Source organism: Sphaerodactylus townsendi, linkage group LG03, assembly GCF_021028975.2.
Source record: "Sphaerodactylus townsendi isolate TG3544 linkage group LG03, MPM_Stown_v2.3, whole genome shotgun sequence".
Taxonomy (NCBI): Eukaryota; Metazoa; Chordata; class Lepidosauria; order Squamata; family Sphaerodactylidae; genus Sphaerodactylus; species Sphaerodactylus townsendi.
Window position 1 is genome coordinate 9,881,821 of NC_059427.1, and position 15,945 is coordinate 9,897,765.

General features: G+C 47.6%; 2 protein-coding genes across 4 annotated transcripts; both read left to right on the forward strand.

Annotated features, from left to right (window-relative positions):
* The first annotated feature begins 899 nt into the window (after positions 1-899).
* LOC125428805 (zinc finger protein 3-like) lies at positions 900-9,464 on the forward strand. Of its 3 annotated transcripts, none has more exons than XM_048489468.1 (4): positions 900-1,018; positions 4,383-4,620; positions 6,192-6,321; positions 7,899-9,464. In XM_048489468.1, the coding sequence occupies exons 2-4, from the start codon at positions 4,543-4,545 to the stop codon at positions 8,648-8,650; spliced, it is 960 nt and encodes a 319-aa protein (XP_048345425.1). In that variant the 5' UTR covers positions 900-1,018; positions 4,383-4,542; the 3' UTR covers positions 8,651-9,464. The 3 variants fall into 3 exon arrangements, with proteins under 3 accessions (XP_048345425.1, XP_048345426.1, XP_048345424.1); XM_048489469.1 differs by having other exon boundaries at positions 4,391-4,620; positions 7,902-9,464; XM_048489467.1 differs by having other exon boundaries at positions 903-1,018; positions 4,391-4,620.
* A 1,917-nt stretch (positions 9,465-11,381) lies between these two features.
* On the forward strand, positions 11,382-15,931 carry LOC125428848 (zinc finger protein RFP-like). Its single transcript, XM_048489549.1, has 2 exons — positions 11,382-12,336; positions 15,592-15,931. Exons 1-2 carry the CDS (start codon positions 11,893-11,895, stop codon positions 15,778-15,780), a joined length of 633 nt encoding a protein of 210 aa, XP_048345506.1. The 5' UTR covers positions 11,382-11,892; the 3' UTR covers positions 15,781-15,931.
* Positions 15,932-15,945: the final 14 nt, after the last annotated feature.

Consider the following 15,945-nt stretch of genomic DNA (forward strand, 5'->3'; position numbering starts at 1 on the left):
CGTGGACAGGACAGCCGCCTGCGGCTGTCAGCTGTCATGATGATGGGAGGGGGTGGTATTGTCTTCTTAGGTTACTAATTATTTGTGCGTGCCGAGAGGGGGTTACTAATTGGTGATTTTGCCACCTGATTTTTGCCTTAGTTACGCCCCTCCTCTCAGCAGTAGTGCGCAGAACTTGAAGCAGTCTAGCAGGAGGTGCATTGGCGTGCGTGGCAGCCTGCGCCTGCATGCATTCGTTTCCCGCTCAAGGACCGGCGCAGCGGCTGCATCCTTGCCACAGCCCCGCTCAGCACTGCCCCGCCCCCGGAATGCCCGGCCACGCCCCTGTCATGCCCCGCCCAGCCCCATTGGCGCTACGCCACAGTTTGAATCCCACCACCATGGGAACCTGTTACTAAAATTTTTGGATCCCACCACTGGCTCCACCCCAGGAACACCTCTGCCATACCCCCACTGCCCCAGCGTGGGAGACTGACCTAGTACTGGGCACCACATCGGGGATTTCCAAGTGACTGTCCCAGCGGTGTATCCCTGCATTCCCCCCCCCCCCTCAGATGTATTAACCCCCTCCTTTGGATTGGGCTGTAAATGTTGTATTTCTATAGATATTGATCAATTATTTCATTAAAAAAATTTCCCTTACACTCTTAGGCTAGAGCTAGAAAGTTCCCAAAGCGGTTTCCAAAAATTACTTTTAAAACAATGTCAAATAAATAGCCATATCAAACAAAAAATGTCAGAAAGTATTATCATGGACTGTTTCAGGAAAAATACTTTAATAAAGGGAATGAGCCTGGATTTCACTACAGTTTATAATACAGAGTATCAGTTGCTGTATATAGCTCATGTTTTGCTATGGAGAACCACAATTCCCAGAAGCCCCTGCGAGTCCCGGACCTCGCAACTCTGCATCGCTTTTTCATTTCAATGGATTTGGGAAAGGTGCGCTGCCCTTTCCTTCACTTCCTGATTTTGGTTTTCTTGGGTTGAAGTGGAGGTTTTGGCTGCTACGGGAAAGGTGAGTTTGCCAGGAGATCCTGTGGACGTAAATAATGGGGGAGGGCAGGGGCGTAACGAGGCAGCCCTGGGCAAACTGTAGCCCTGGGCAAAACCTGAGTTGGATGCCCCCCCTCCCCCCATGGGCGGCCTCTCCACCACGACCAAATTTTTTTGCACCAGGACATTGGTGCCTGCAGGGGGTGCATTTTTAGACATATCAGCACCAACATTTCAGCATATCATCAGGTGACTGTCCTTATGCTACTCCCCATGTTTGGTGAGGTTTGGTTCAAAGAGTCCAAAGTTATGGACTCCCAAAGGGGGTGCCCCATCCCCCATTGTTTCCAATGGGAGCTAATAGGAGATGAGGGCTATAGTTTTGAGGGTCCATAACTTTGGCTCCCCTGAACCAAATTGCACCAAACCTGGGGGGTATCATCAGGGCAGTCTCCTGATGAGACCTTGAAAGTTTTGAGGCTGTGCATTCAGAAATGTGCCCCCCTCAGCCTGCAACCCCCATTGACAGAAAACTCAATGCAGAACAAAGATTCTTGGGCAAATTTCTGGGATGTTCCTGAAGGGGGCGCATTTTTGGATGTATTGGCACCAAAATTTCAGGGTGTCATCTGGAAACCGTCCTGATGGGACCCCCCATGTTTGGTGCAGTTTGGTTTAGGGGGTCCAAAGTTATGGACCCTCAAAGGGGGTACCCCATCCCACATTCTTTGCTAAGGAGAAGGGGGATACCCTTTTGAGGGTCCATAACTTTGGACCCTCTGACCCAAACTGCACCAAACCTTGGGGGTGCCATCATGACAGTCTCCAGATGATACCCTGAAGTTTTGGTGCTGATACGTCCAAAAATGCGCTCCCTGCAAGAACATTCAAAAATTTGCCCAAGAATCTTTGTTCTGCATTGAGTTTTCTACATTGCTGTCAATGGGGGTTGCAGGCGGGGCGGGGCACATTTCTGAATGCACAGTCTCAAAACTTTCAGGGTCTCATCAGGAGACTGCCCTAATGATACCCCCCAAGTTTGGTGCAGTTCGGTTCAGGGGGGCCAAAGTTATGGACCCTCAAAACTGTAGCCCTCATCTCCTATTAGCTCCCATTGGAAACAATGGGGGATAGGGGCACCCCCTTTGGGAGTCCATAACGTTGGACTCCCTGAACCAAACCTCACCAAACTTGGGGAGTAGCATAAGGACAGTCACCTGATGATATGCTGAAAATTTGGTGCCGCTAGCCTAAGAAATGCGCCCCCTGCAGGCCAAAAATGGAAAACCACTAAAAATACCCAAAAACGAACCCAGCATTTTGATGCCCCCCACAAGGTGATGCCCTGGGCAGCTGCCCACCTTGCCCAATGGGCATTACGCCAGTGGGGGAGGGTTTGTTTGTTTTTCCAACCTCCAAGTGGAGGCAGGGAATCTCCTGGAATTAGATTCGATCTCCGGACCGACTTCATAAATCAGTTCACAACTTTCCCTGGAGAAAAATGGTTCATTTGGAGGATGAACTCTGCAGCAAGCCCTGGTGCCACTGCCAAATCTCCCGGAATTTTCCAACGCGGAGTTGGCAACCCTAGGGGAGTGCGGATGCAAGGAGAGGCAGAAAAAAATCAGGCTGCAACAAGATAATAATAATTTTTCATTATTATTTTATGGCTGTTATTTTTATGCAGTCCTGCTTATTCTCTTAGATACCACAGCTAAACCCTTGATCTAATTAATGAGGAAAATGCCTTCTGATAGCCTCCTGAAATCTGATAGGTCTCCTAAAAGCATCCTAAAAGCCAGACCTTGTTTTTGGGATCTGGGAACCAGCCCCACGGATATAAGAGCAAAACTTGCTTTTTCTCCAGGAGGGAGAAAGCTGCTAAGAAGTGAAAGCCCTTGGGGGCCGGTTGGAGGCGACTTCTTTATACTTTTGTGTTGTGGGGCTAGCTGTCTGAGATATCTCTGTGCATTAAAAAAAACCTAACTGGAAACCATTTGACAAAATTTAGGCTTGTGCAGTTAGTACGTCACACAAAGCTTGTTCCTGTTGGTTCTTTCAGCTCTGCTCTTCATCTGTCCTGTAGAGGGTAGTTTGGTGTAGTGGTTAGATTAAGATCTAAGAGCCCCTGGGGTTGGATGCCCACTCTTCTGTGGAAGCCTACTGAGGACCTTGGACCAGTTACTCTCAGCCTAACCTAGTTTAGGGAGGAGTTGTAAGAATAAGATAGAGAAGCAGAGAACAATGATGTAAGCTGAATTGTGTCCCTGCTGGGGAGAAAAGCAGGCCATAAACATATTAATCAATCAATAATAGATAGATAGATAGATAGATAGATAGATAGATAGATAGATAGATAGATAGATAGATAGATAGATAGATAGATAGATAGATAGATAGATAGAAGATTAAGATGTATTGTCGAAGGCTTTCACGTCGGATCATTGGTTATTGAAGGAGGGAGAGTTGGTAGCTCAGTTAACATTTTTCTCTCCTGACGTTTCGCCTGCATCTGTGGCTGGCATCTTCAGAGGATCTTCAGAGGATTCAGAACCTCTGAAGATGCCAGTCACAGATGCAGGCGAAACGTCAGGAGAGAATGTTGCTAGAACACGGCCATACAGCCCGGAAACCACACAGCACCCAAAAGAAGAATTAGAGTTTGGATTTATATCCTGCCTTTCTCTCCTGTAAGAAGTCTCAAAAGGACTTACAAACTCCATTCCCCTTCCCCTCCTACAACAGACACCTTGTGAGGTAGGTGCTGCTGCTAATAAGATCCCCTGTGGCCAAACAGAAGCCTGGCTGGGAAAGAAGAGGAGGAGGATTTATCCCCCCCTTTCCTCTCATATAAGGAGTCTCAAAGCAGCTTACAAATTCCTGCCCTTCTTTTCCCCACGACAGACACCTTGAGGTAGGTGAGGCTGAGAGATTTTTGAGCGAACTTTGACTAGCCCAAGATTACTCAGCAGGCTTCATGTGTCGGAACAGGGAAAACCCAGTTCGCCAGATCAGAGTCCGCCCCTCATATGGAGGAGTGGGGGAATCAAAGCAGGTTCTCCGGATTAGTGTCCACCTGCTCTTAATCCCTACACCATGCAGGTAACTCCTGGTTTCATGTTAACACAACGACAAACTCAAAGTCTCTAGCGCCACTTCATGTCTGAGTCCAGATTTGAATGCAGTTTCCCCCGATCCTAGTTTGGCACTTTGGTCACTCCTCCACGCTGACCTGCTTTGTAATCTAGTCCAGGGCAGACTTTTGCAGAGAAACGAATGAAAGTATGGCAGGGAAACAAGATCCAAGAGCAATGTGTGATGCTGAAAGAGGGCATTCAAGGGGCAACCTTCTGGAGGGAGGATTTATTTATTTATTTATACTTTAGTTTTATAGGACACCCTCCCCCGAAGGGTTCAGAGTGAACAGTGGTGATTATGTGAGAGTCTTCATTTCTGAAATTGTGGATCTGTGACGTCTTCCGAAGTAGAGATATCAGAAGAGAAATTACGCCAAATGGTGCAGAAAACCTCTCGGACGTTGAGAATATGTCTTGGTTTCCAGGCAGCGGCTGTGGCAGAGGAGCACCTCGGGAGACAGGAGCAGTGGCCATGCTGGAAGGGCAGGTGAGATTTCTGACTTGTGGCAGCCACAATTTGGCATGCTGGTTTCAGCTGTGAAGTGAAATTCAGCCCTTGCCTTTGAGAGTGTCTCTCCCCTGGTTCTGCGGTTCACAATCCAGCCATATTCCTGTTGCCTGTACATTGTAGTCCTGATAATTTCATACGGCCTCTGTCTTCTTCAGGATGCCCTCTCTTCTTTTCGATGGCCTCTCATTTGTTCAGCTCTTTCTCTGCAGCCCTTTTCCTTCGCTTCTCCCAAGCCAGAGGGTTGGATCCAGACTAAGCTGGTGATTTCCATCAGTTCCTCCTTCCTGCTGTAACTCCTGCCCTGTATCTGCTCTGTCTTTCAAGCACAGCATTTTGGGGAGATCTGAGGGCCACCGTGTGAGGGGGGAGGCAGGAAAGCGCTGTTCTGTGAATCGCAAATTTAGTTCGGATCTCTCCTTCTCCTTCACCACCCACAAAAAGGTTATCACATTTCCCTTTTGTGTGGCCAGGCCAACAGAAGCAGGGCCAGGGCCAGCAAGCATGCTGATGACAGTGAAAAGCAGGTCCCTGTGTTAGCAGTCGGATTCCTCCTCCCATTAAGGGCTTCTTAAAGGCAAGGAAGCCTCTGTGGTGTCATCTTAAAAGATCACAACGCCTCCAAGACTGGCATTCAGAGGAGGGCTGCTCAAAATGGATTCTTCTCAGAGGCTGGGAGTCATTTTGTTTCAAGCCTGAGCAGGAAGGGGTTGGCAGCTGACCTCCCTCCCTTAGCCTAGTGGTGTGACTGGCTTAACAACTGGGACCAGTTAAACCCCATTGTGTCACCTTAAGGTGATTCAATTATGGCTGCAAGTCACCCTAACTGCACCCACCTCTCGAATAAATCAGCATTTAAGGAACAGTCCAGGCATTCTCTTGGGGCCGCACCATTATCAGCCAAACAGTTCACAAACCATTAAACTTCTCCTACCCCTTTGTCAAACCTCAGGAAAAGCAATCAGTTTTTTTTAATGGCTTTTCTGCCAGAACACCTTATAAAGCCTTCGGACTCTTTTTAGGATATAAAACAGCTCCTTTGGCTCACTATGTGTGTGTGTTCTTGGATCCATCGTACAACCCCTCTATGTTCTGTGGGATTCCGCTCACTTCCAGAAACATGGGTTGTTTCTTCTGCTCTGCTTTCATGGATGTCTTCTTCAGGACTGGCAAATATCACCCCATCTCCTTAAAGCAACTCTTGCTTTTCCTTAATATCTTAAGTTTGTTTTTGTATGCATTTATGTGTGTCTGCCAATCTGTCCATCGTTTTCTCCAGCAAAGTGTCTTCCAGATGGACATCAGCCTGGTTGATTTAGAGAGTTTCGCTGAGACAGTGCCGTAAACTTTGGTCTTTTGGTCTCGGGTTACCCTCTCTCATACAATCTCTCATTCAGTCTCCAAGCTAAGCCCCTCCTCCTGCCACTCTCAAGGAGGATAACTACTCAGGGTAACATGTGAAAGAATTTTTGTGGTGTTGTTCATTCAAAGTTACTTATTCTAAGGAACAGCACTTATGTTACAAATCACTGAAATTCTTCCTTTTTCAGGGACCCCCAGTGTCCTTTGAGGATGTGGCTGTTTTCTTCACAGAAGAGGAATGGGCTTTGTTGGATCCAGACCAAAGAACTCTCTACTTGGAGGTGATGGAGGAAAATTATGAGACGGTGACTTCTCTGGGTAAGGGTCGTTGCCTATTTGCTGTGAACGTGGAAAAGAAAGGAGGCCGGCAGCTTCTTCCACAGGCCTTCTTTAATTTGACAGCATTAAATGTCTGGCCATAGAGAGAAAATCCTACCTTGCTTCTGTCTTGCTGTGGCAGTGGATTGGAGTGAATGCCAATGTCATATAGCCCTCCTCTCTCAATACCTCTATTGACGGAGAGGGCGTTGCTTCAAGGAAGTAATTTTTGTCCTATTTGGAGGAGTTTTTTGATGACAGGTCCATCGGTGCCATTTAGCCAAGATATCATGATGGGAATTCCACATTCAGAGGCTGATCCTGTTTACCATCCAAGATTTGACCAAATCGTGCTAACTTGGGCCATCTAGGTCAGCACAATACAGATAATATAAAATGAAGTCTGTGAAGAGAGTGAGGAGGGGCTGAAGTAAACAGAGAACAGAATGATGTTAACAGCCTAGAATTTTTACTAGAATCCTTCCTAGTATTATGTAAAGTACAAAACTGCCCAAATAAATAGGCAGAATACCTGTATAAGACTTTGGGAGACCAGAAAAGCAGTCAAATCCTAATATGGTCACAGATTTAGAGAGACTGAGGGGGCAGATCTATGTGAAGTGAAAGATAGTGAATAACTATATGTGAATGTGGGGGAAATGAAGTTTGGCAGGTCATGAACAGAATTTGGATTGCAGTATGGCAGTTTACCATGTTGTTCCAGGAGGCTCTTTCTCTTAGTTAAGGGCTAAGCTAAGTCTTAGAAAGGGGTAACTTGGCCTCCTCCTAGGGAAAAGGGAAAATTAAAGCTCCAAGAAAGAGAATTTTCCAGATCCACTGTTAAGATTTTCTCTATTATTTCATTTTATTTTGCTTGTTTTTTCTTTATAACCTGCTTCCCCTCCCCCAAGCAGCTTATCATATTGTTCTCCATGCCTCCTTCCCTGCTCTTCTCAACAGCTTTGAGAGGTAGGTTAGGTTAGGTTGAGATACAATCAGTGCAGTCCTGAAGAAAGTTATTTCAGTCTAAGCCTATTCATTTCAGTAAACTTAGACTGGAGTAACTCTGCATAGGATAAGTCTCACTGCCCCAAGATCACCCAGTAAAGATTTGAATCTGGGTCCCCATATCCCAGTTTGACATTGAGATACCTGTGGATACCAGTGGAATTTTGAGAGTGGGAAACACCACTCCAAAATGGCTGCCACAGGAGTCAGAACCTAATATGAAAATTGCTGCTGCAAAATGACCCTCCCTACTTTGCAGCTATGGCAAACCCTTCCATTTGAGTGAGGGGCGCCATTAAGCAAGACCTGCCTTTCAATGGTTCCACCCATTTTCTGAAAAGCTTGCTGGGTGTCAAGGGAAGTATTGGCTGGCAGAATGGTGCTACAATCACTATGTGGCAGTCTCATCTGAATATCTTTCCTTCACATGTTTATCGGTTTGTCTGAAGCACTCTTAGCTTCAGTTCAGCATTTTTAGCAAGAGGTGCCTATTTCATTGAGATTCAGGAGTCTCTTGTCTTCTGGGGGTCTCAAGACTCATCACTGTGTTTCTCTCTTTATTTCCACAGCAGGGTTGATGAAAACAGAGAGTGAGGGAGAAACAGGTGGGGGATCTTCAGGAAGTGATGTGGGTCCGGAGGTTGAAGAGAAAACTAAGAATCAAAACAGATCGAAGAAGCAACAAAAAAAGAAACCCAGTTTTAAGAGACATCAGAGAATTCAGACAGGAGAGAAACTATATAAGTGTACCAAACATGGAAAGAGTGTCAATCAAAGGAAGCCCCTTACTTCACAACAAAAGCATCACACAGGGGACAAACGATACAAATGTCCAGAATGTGGTTTGTGCTTCAGTCAGAATAGAGATTTTGTTTCTCACCAAAGAGTACACACGGGGGAGAAACCATACGAATGCTTTGAGTGTGGAAAGAGCTTCCGAAGGAATGACCACTTGACGTCCCACCAAAAAGTACACACTGGGCAGAAGACATATGAGTGCTTTGAGTGTGGGAAGTGCTTCTTCCGGAGCACGAGCCTTACTTCACATCAAAGGATGCATACAGGTGATAAACCGTATCAGTGCCCAGAGTGTGGAAAGCGCTTCAGTCAGAATGCTCACCTTTTTTCTCATGAAAGAATCCACAAAGGGGAGAAACCATATAAATGCTTGGAGTGTGGCAAAAGCTTTATTTGGAGAGCACACCTTTTCTCACATCAAAGCATCCATACAGGAGAGAGACCTTATAAATGCCTTGAATGTGGAAAGAACTTTCGTCGGAGTGACCACCTAACATCACATCAGAAAGTCCACAGAGAGTAGAGGCTGTATCAAGAAAGGTTTCCTCCAGATACTGAGCACTCACATCTTTTGTTGGGTCAAAAGTTTTTTGTTTATTTTGGAGAAGAAGAAATGCTTGGACTGCTAAGATGTCTATTTTTTAAAATTTACCTTTATTTTAAACACAGTTTATCTACAGCCTTTGCTCCCTCCCATGGGTTCTTAAAGCATCTAATAATTAAACCATACACAATAAAATCACATTTAAAAATGATTAATAACAACCAAAAGGAACACCACATTATTAAAACAATTTAAATCAAAGCTAAAATGCATACAAAGACATAGGAACAACAGTGAAAACATTGGGCAGGGAAGGAGGATCACTGAGGTACACCAAGCCAGATATGTCTTTGCCTGCTAGCAGAAGGAGATAGGTAAGTCTCTTGGGGGGTAGAACTTCAGAATTTTGGTGTCACAAGAGAGCAGGCCCACTCCCTAGTCTGGGACAAAGTGTTGCTCAGTAGCAAATTTGTCCCACTGTGACAGCAAAGCAAGATTTGAATCATGCTAGAATTAGTGTTGCTTACTGCCAAGAGAATGGAAAATGAAAGTGGAACTCCAGGAAATAACGTCCATTCAAGAAATCTTGCTGTGATGGACATTCACCCCTATTGCGCAGCAGACACCTTGTGCATAATCAGTCAACATATTTAGTACAAGGGCAGAGTAGGAGTTTAAACTCCTGTATAATCCTGGTTAAGAATCCCACGTTGGACGGAACACACTCTCATTTAATCAAGTGTCTTTTGTTCCCCTGTCAAAATAATTAGTTAAATAAAAAGCTTTTTGGTTAGGATGTGTCCAGTTGTTGAGTTCTGAGTTCAGGAGGCATAGAGAGGGGAGAAGCAGAAAGGGAACCTGCGAGCATGACAAGCTGAGTTTGGGAAAGAGGCATCAGGATGCTGTTTCTTGCCTGTTGGCCCACACATGACATGTGAGGCTGCCTAAAATGTTTGGCACTTTGGAAGCTTTTGAAATGTCATATGGAAAAGGGATATTTGGGGTGAGGGGATTGAAATAAATGCAATAAATAACCAGTTGAACAAAAGGCATGAGTACTCACCTAGCCTATAAAACTGTACTGTTCATCGTATTTATGGGGAACTGTATAAATCTCTTTTCTATGAGAAAAATTGACAAGTATGCCTAATACCAATCCAAACCAAAACCTTTATTAGGCATAAAACTGGTGTGTGTCAAGAATTCCAAATACAATAAGTATGCCCAATACTTGATGAACATTTGCAAACTGCAGCACGTTATACTACCAAAGTAAACATATCTTTAATTTTTGTCATTTGTGGGCAAAAGTTGCAAGTAGAAAAGAAATTATGAATAAACAAAAAGAAGGTATTATTTGGATAGAAACTTTCATAAGTAGGACACGCAGCTTATTTGGATGTTAAGAAAACATTGAAATCTTGAAATTACTGAGATCTTTAATAATGTATTTCTCATAAGCATATTGTTGCCAAAATAATTTACATTCAAACAAAAAAGCTTTCAAAAATGTTGCATATGTCTACAGTATATCTACAGGAATTATCATTATATATTCAACCAGGACCCTCCATTGTGGTGGTTGAGTGTTACAGCACCTGCCGATACCATTTCTTGTGTCCAATGAGTGTTTTTAGGGAGTGGGTGGGGCCAGGTAGGGATTTGGCCAGCCAGGTTTCGGATTGGCTAACAGATTTTGTTCTTGCCTTGGCAGCAGCTGCCCCCCATAGCGCAAAAATTTGCACTGTGTTACTGTAGCTAAGCTGTGGCAATCATTTTTTGGCTGGTTCAAACTCCGGCAGCAGACATTTCACGGCAGCCATTTTGTTGCTGTGTCCATCCAGCTGTGTCAGAATTCCAGATTTGCCCACCGGCATAAAAGGGTCGGGAAGGGGTGGCATGCAAGGGAGGGGGAGGGGGCCGGCATCTGGACATGGCCCACTCACCCTAGCAGAGGGCGGGGTGACCCTCCCATGCAAAGGAAGGGGAGGGAGGGGCGGCAATCAAGGCAGGGAAGGGGAGGGAAGTCAATACCGTACATTTGGAGAAGAAGAAATGCTTGGACTGCTAAGATGTCTATTTTTTTAAATTTACCTTTATTTTAAACACAGTTTATCTACAGCCTTTGTTCCCTCTCATGGGTTCTTAAAGCAGCTAATAATTAAACCATACACAATAAAATCACATTTAAACATTATTAATAACAACCAAAAGGAACACCACATTATTAAAACAATTGCTGTCCATGGGGGTTGCAGGCTGGGGGGGGGGGACATTTCTGAAGGAACAGTCTCAAATCTCTCAGGGTCCCATCAGGTGACAGCCCTGATGATACCCCCCCAGGTTTGGTGCAGTTTGGTTCAGGGGGGCCAAAGTTATGGACCCTAAAACCGTAGCCCCCATCTCCTATTAGCTCCCATTGGAAACAATGGGGGATGGGGCACCCCCTTTGGGAGTCCATAACTTTGGACTCCTTGAACCAAACCTCACCAAACTTGGGGAGTAGCATAAGGACAGTCTCCTGGTGATGTGCTGAAATTTTGGTGCTGATATGTCTCAAAACTTCACCCCCTGCAGGCACCAATGTCCTGGTGCAAAAAAAAAATTTGGTCGTGGACAGCCTGCAACCATGGTGGTGGGGGGCATCCAACTCAGGTTTTGCCCAGGGCTACAGTTTGCCCAGGGCTGCCTCGTTATGCCCCTGGCCACGGGGCAAGGCAAGGAAAAAAGAGGTGGATTCGCAGCCAAACCGTTGAGCCATCTTTTAAAAAATATATCAGCTTCTAAGGGGTAATGGGTGAGTTTTTGCCACTTCCGCCCCCCCCCCCCCTTGCCAGGTAAGAGCAGCGGCGGAGATCTGAGGCCGGTTTTTTTTTCTTAAAGGGGCAGGTGCTGGGGGTCCCTCCCCTCTGCAAATCTGCTCAGCTGGGCCCCCTCCAGTTCCTTCCAACTTTCCCCAGACTTTGCACGTGGAGGCCCCCCGGAGGCGAAGGGGCAGCGTCTCCCTGCCCTCCAAGGGTCTTGCAGAGGAGCGGGAAGGGGGTCGACCCTCCCCTCGCCCCTTCTGCCGGCGCCTCCTCTTTTGCCCTGTAGCTGCCTGTTAACTATGCCGGGTGGGGCCAGCAGCAGAGGCGGGAAGGGAACCGCCCCGGGGCTGCTCCGGGAAGCGGAGAAACGAAACCAGCTCCTGCTCCTCTCGCCCCATTAAGGAGGCTGCAGCCATGGCCGAGGAGGGTCCCGTCCGGGAGCTCTGCGAGGAATCCACTTGCTCCGTCTGCCTGCAGTTCTTCAGGGATCCCGTCATGATCCCCGAGTGCGGCCACAATTTCTGCCGGGCCTGCCTGACCCACAGCTGGGGGGCCTTGGAGGGGGCAGAGGCTTCGTGCCCCCAGTGCAGAGGGAGAGCCCAGGAGGGGACCCTCCGGCCCAACCAGCAGCTGGCCAACTTTGTCGACATAATCCGGAAGCTCCGTCCGGAGAAGGGCCTGGGAGAGGCAGGTGTGATGGAGGCAGAAGGGAAGGGGGGCGTCTGCGAGCTGCACCAGGAGCCCCTGGAGCTTTTCTGCCGCGAGGACGAGGCCCCCCTCTGCCTGGTCTGCAGCAGATCCCAGGAGCACCGAGACCACCAGGTGACCCCTCTGGAGGAGGCAGCCGGAGGGAAGAAGGTGAGACCAGGGGCGTAAAGAGGCAGCCCTGGGCAAACTGTAGCCCTGGGCAAAACCTGAGATGGATGCCCCCCCCCCCCCCCATGGGCGGCCACTCCACCACGACCATTTTTTTTTGGTGCCTGCAGGGGGTGCCCCATCCCCCATTGTTTTCAATGGGAGCTAATAGGAGATGGGGGGCTACAGTTTTGAGGGTCCATAACTTTGGCCCCCCTGAACCAAACTGCACCAAACATGGGGGGTATCATCAGGGAAGTCTCCTGATGAGACCCTGAAAGTTTTGAGACTGTGCCTTCAGAAATGTGTTTCTCAGCCTTGTAACCCCCATTGATAGTAGTAGGTACTCATCGTAGAATAAAGATTCTTGGGCAAGGTTTCTAGGATGTTCCTGAAGGGGGGCGCATTTTTGGATAATCAGCACTAAAATGTGTCAGGGATATAATCTGGAAACTATCCTACTGGGCCCCCCCCCCCCCCAAGGTTTGGTGCAGTTTGGTTCAGGGGGTCCAAAGTTATGGACCCTCAAATGGGGTACCCCATCCCACATTCTTTGCTAAGGAGATGGGGCTACCCCTTTGAGGGAATCCATAACTTCAGACCCCTGAACCACAAATTGCATCAAACCTTTGGGGTGCCATCATGACAGTCTCCAGATGATACCCTGAAATTTTGGTGCTGATACATCCAAGAATGCCCTCCTGCAAGAACATCCCGAAATTTGCCCAAGAATCTTTGTTCTTGCATTGAGTTTTCTGCATTGCTGCCTCAATGGGGTTATGGTACAGGCTGGGGGTACATTTCTGAAGGCACAGTCTCAAAACTTTCAGGGTCTCATCAGGCGAGTGCCCCAATGATACCCCCCAGGTTTGGTGGCAGTTTGGTTCTAGGGGAGCCAAAGTTATGGACCCTTTCAAAACTGTGTAGCCCCATCTCCTATTAGCTCCCTAGTGGAAACAATGGGGATAGGGGCACCCCCTTTGGTAGTCCATAACTTTGGACTCCCTGAACCAAACCGCACCAGACTTGGGGAGTAGCACAAGAACAGTCTCCCTGATGGATACGCTGAAAATTTGGTGCCGCTAGCCTAAAAATTGCGCCCCCTGCAGGCCAAAAATGGAAAACCACTAAAATACCCAAAAACGAACCCAGCATTTTGATGCCCCCCACAAGGTGATGCCCTGGGCAGCTGCCCACCTTGCCCAATGGGCATTACGCCAGTGGGTGAGACATCTCCGCAGGTCTGGCTGGGGAGGAGCCCTGGTTTCCTCTCGGCTTCCCTGCAAGTTCGGCCCAGTGAAAAGAGTCTCAGCAGGAGTTCAAATGCTGGTAGTTACTGAACCAATTTACAGTCAGCCTTTCCTGTGTCTCCATTGGGTCAGCCAGAATTGGAAACAGGCCAGAGAGATTCCTCCTCCGGTCTGATCCAGCAGGCTTCCTACTGTGCTGTGTGCTCCTACTGTGTTGCACCAGGAGAGGAGACTTTTCTTGCTTCTTGGTCCCTGACTCACCTTTTCCCTTTGGAGCAAAGCATCCTTGAGCGGATCCTGGGATCCTGGGCCAGAGATGTCCCTCCTTCGGTCTGACCCAGCAGGCCTCCTGCTGTGCTCCCTTTCACCAGGAGAGGACTCCTTTCTTGCATCTTTGTCCCTGGCTCACTTTTTGAGCAAAGCGTCCTTGAGCGTGTGGGGCCTCCTTGCAGCTCCTTTGCTTATAATGCCGTCTTTATTCCTCGGTTCAGCTGCAGATTGGCTGCCCAAGGAGTTGGTGGCACCAAGAACCATTCAGAGGTCATGTTCTCCTTGGAAGCCCTGCCATCCGTCCCACCGGGAGATGCCTCTGTGCAGAGTTTGATTGTTGAGGAGGCGCTCTGGATCTCCAGCCTCTCACCAACACGATGCATTTCCCTCCAGTGGAGCAGAAATGTCCCCCACCCGATACTTAGAGCAGGACACCTGTTTCCTCTCCTGTATTGAGATCCAGCAGGATGGCCAGTTCATAAGGTGTCACTGCCAAAGGGGAAATATCCAGAGCAGGGGTCCCCATTCTGTTTGAGCCTGTAGGCATCGTTGGAACAGCTTCCGCAGAAAATGGAACCACCCACAAAATGGCTGCCACACCTATTTAACCACACTGCGAGGATTCTTGTACTGTGGTAGAAGCTGCTGCCAAAGCAATGTTTTTAAAAATCTGCACAGCCAATCAGCTGTGGGATGCCCCATCAGAAGTCCTTGTGGGCAAAAGCTCCCCCTAATCTCTGAAACACGTGGCAGGCACAAGGAAAGGTGTTGACAAGCTCAGTCGTTCCCACAGTACCCTGTGAGGAAACCCTGATCCAGAGGAAGCATTCCCGTGCCAAAATGCTCCCTGCCCCCTTGCCCTTGGTGTAGAGGGGGATTCCAATATCCTGCAACAGTAATTGTGAACCTGGAATGAGGTGGGAATGAGTCCTGCAGGAGCTGAGAGAGAGATGATTATGTCACTGACAAAGTTGGCTGGATCAGGGGCTAAAGCGCTTCAGCCTTGAGACCCATTGTTACTACCAGGACAATAAGGCTGAAATGTTTCAAAAGTATCTTCCGAGCGATCTCCATAATCACGATGGCCAAACCTCCTCAAAGGATGTTGCCTGAAGATCTGTTGGCCGAAAGGCTGCCTTGAGGGCAAATTCATTTGGGAAGTCTGTGAGATTCAACTGGACAGTTTAGGAGGGAAGGTTGGGAGGACTACTGCATCTAGACTTAAGAAGGGAGCTATTTTTATCTGACTCTGCCTGCTATGGCAGCCATTTTGGGTTTGGCTCCGCCTCCTGGTGCAGTCATCTTGGGGTGGCACTCACTACCTTCCCTGAAAATTGCAAAGGTACCTGCAGGCTTTAAAGGGTTTGGGGAGGAAACCATCACTTCCATTGAGAACAACATGGGGTTGTTTTGAAGATTATTTGGGCCATGATGTTCCAATCCCCTTAATTTTTGGTTCCTCCTTCTGCAACAGCCCCAAATCTTGTTGCTAGAGGAGAGGGGTCTGAGGGTGGATTTGCCAACTGGCAAAGAAGATGCAGGGAGTGTGTTGAATTGTTATCATATCGAACCAGGAACTGGTTTCATTCCACTGACTTTCAAGTTTGAATATATCTTTTTTTCCTCTAGAACATATTTTTTTTCTGAGTGACTCACTGATTTTGTCTTTTGTTTAAAAGTACAGAGTTCAAAATATGGGGAAAAAATAAAAGAAATTTCCTTTTGTTTTTGGTGTCAGACATCTATTGCAGGTAAGAAGGAGAGAGTTTGCCAGAAACACCAGAAGCCGCTGAAACTCTTCTGCATGGACGATGAAGCCCCCCTCTGCGTGGTCTGTGACCAGTCCTTGGAGCACCAATATCACAGAATCGTTCCTGCGGAGGAGGCTTCTCAAAAGTACAAGGTCAGAAATCGACCAGGTGGATGATGGTGGGGAAGATGTGAGATTCCTTTCGAGCTGGACTCCTGGGTGTCCCACTTCACTTTTCATTGGGAAACGCTTAGGCCTCCTTGTGTCCAAACAGGGAGGACAATCTCTCTTTGATGCCTGTCTCCTGGTTTGGCTGCTCCCTTCCTGAGGGCCCTCCCCTTG

Coding starts and splice junctions, on each gene's coding strand:
- LOC125428848 (XM_048489549.1), top strand. CDS start 11,893: ATGGCCGAGGAGGGTCCCGTCCGGGAGCTCTGCGAGGAATCCACTTGC. Junction 12,337..15,591: donor AGGCAGCCGGAGGGAAGAAG/GTGAGACCAGGG, acceptor TTTTGGTGTCAG/ACATCTATTGCAGGTAAGAA.
- LOC125428805 (XM_048489468.1), top strand. CDS start 4,543: ATGTCTTGGTTTCCAGGCAGCGGCTGTGGCAGAGGAGCACCTCGGGAG. Junction 4,621..6,191: donor TGGCCATGCTGGAAGGGCAG/GTGAGATTTCTG, acceptor TTCCTTTTTCAG/GGACCCCCAGTGTCCTTTGA. Junction 6,322..7,898: donor TGAGACGGTGACTTCTCTGG/GTAAGGGTCGTT, acceptor TTATTTCCACAG/CAGGGTTGATGAAAACAGAG.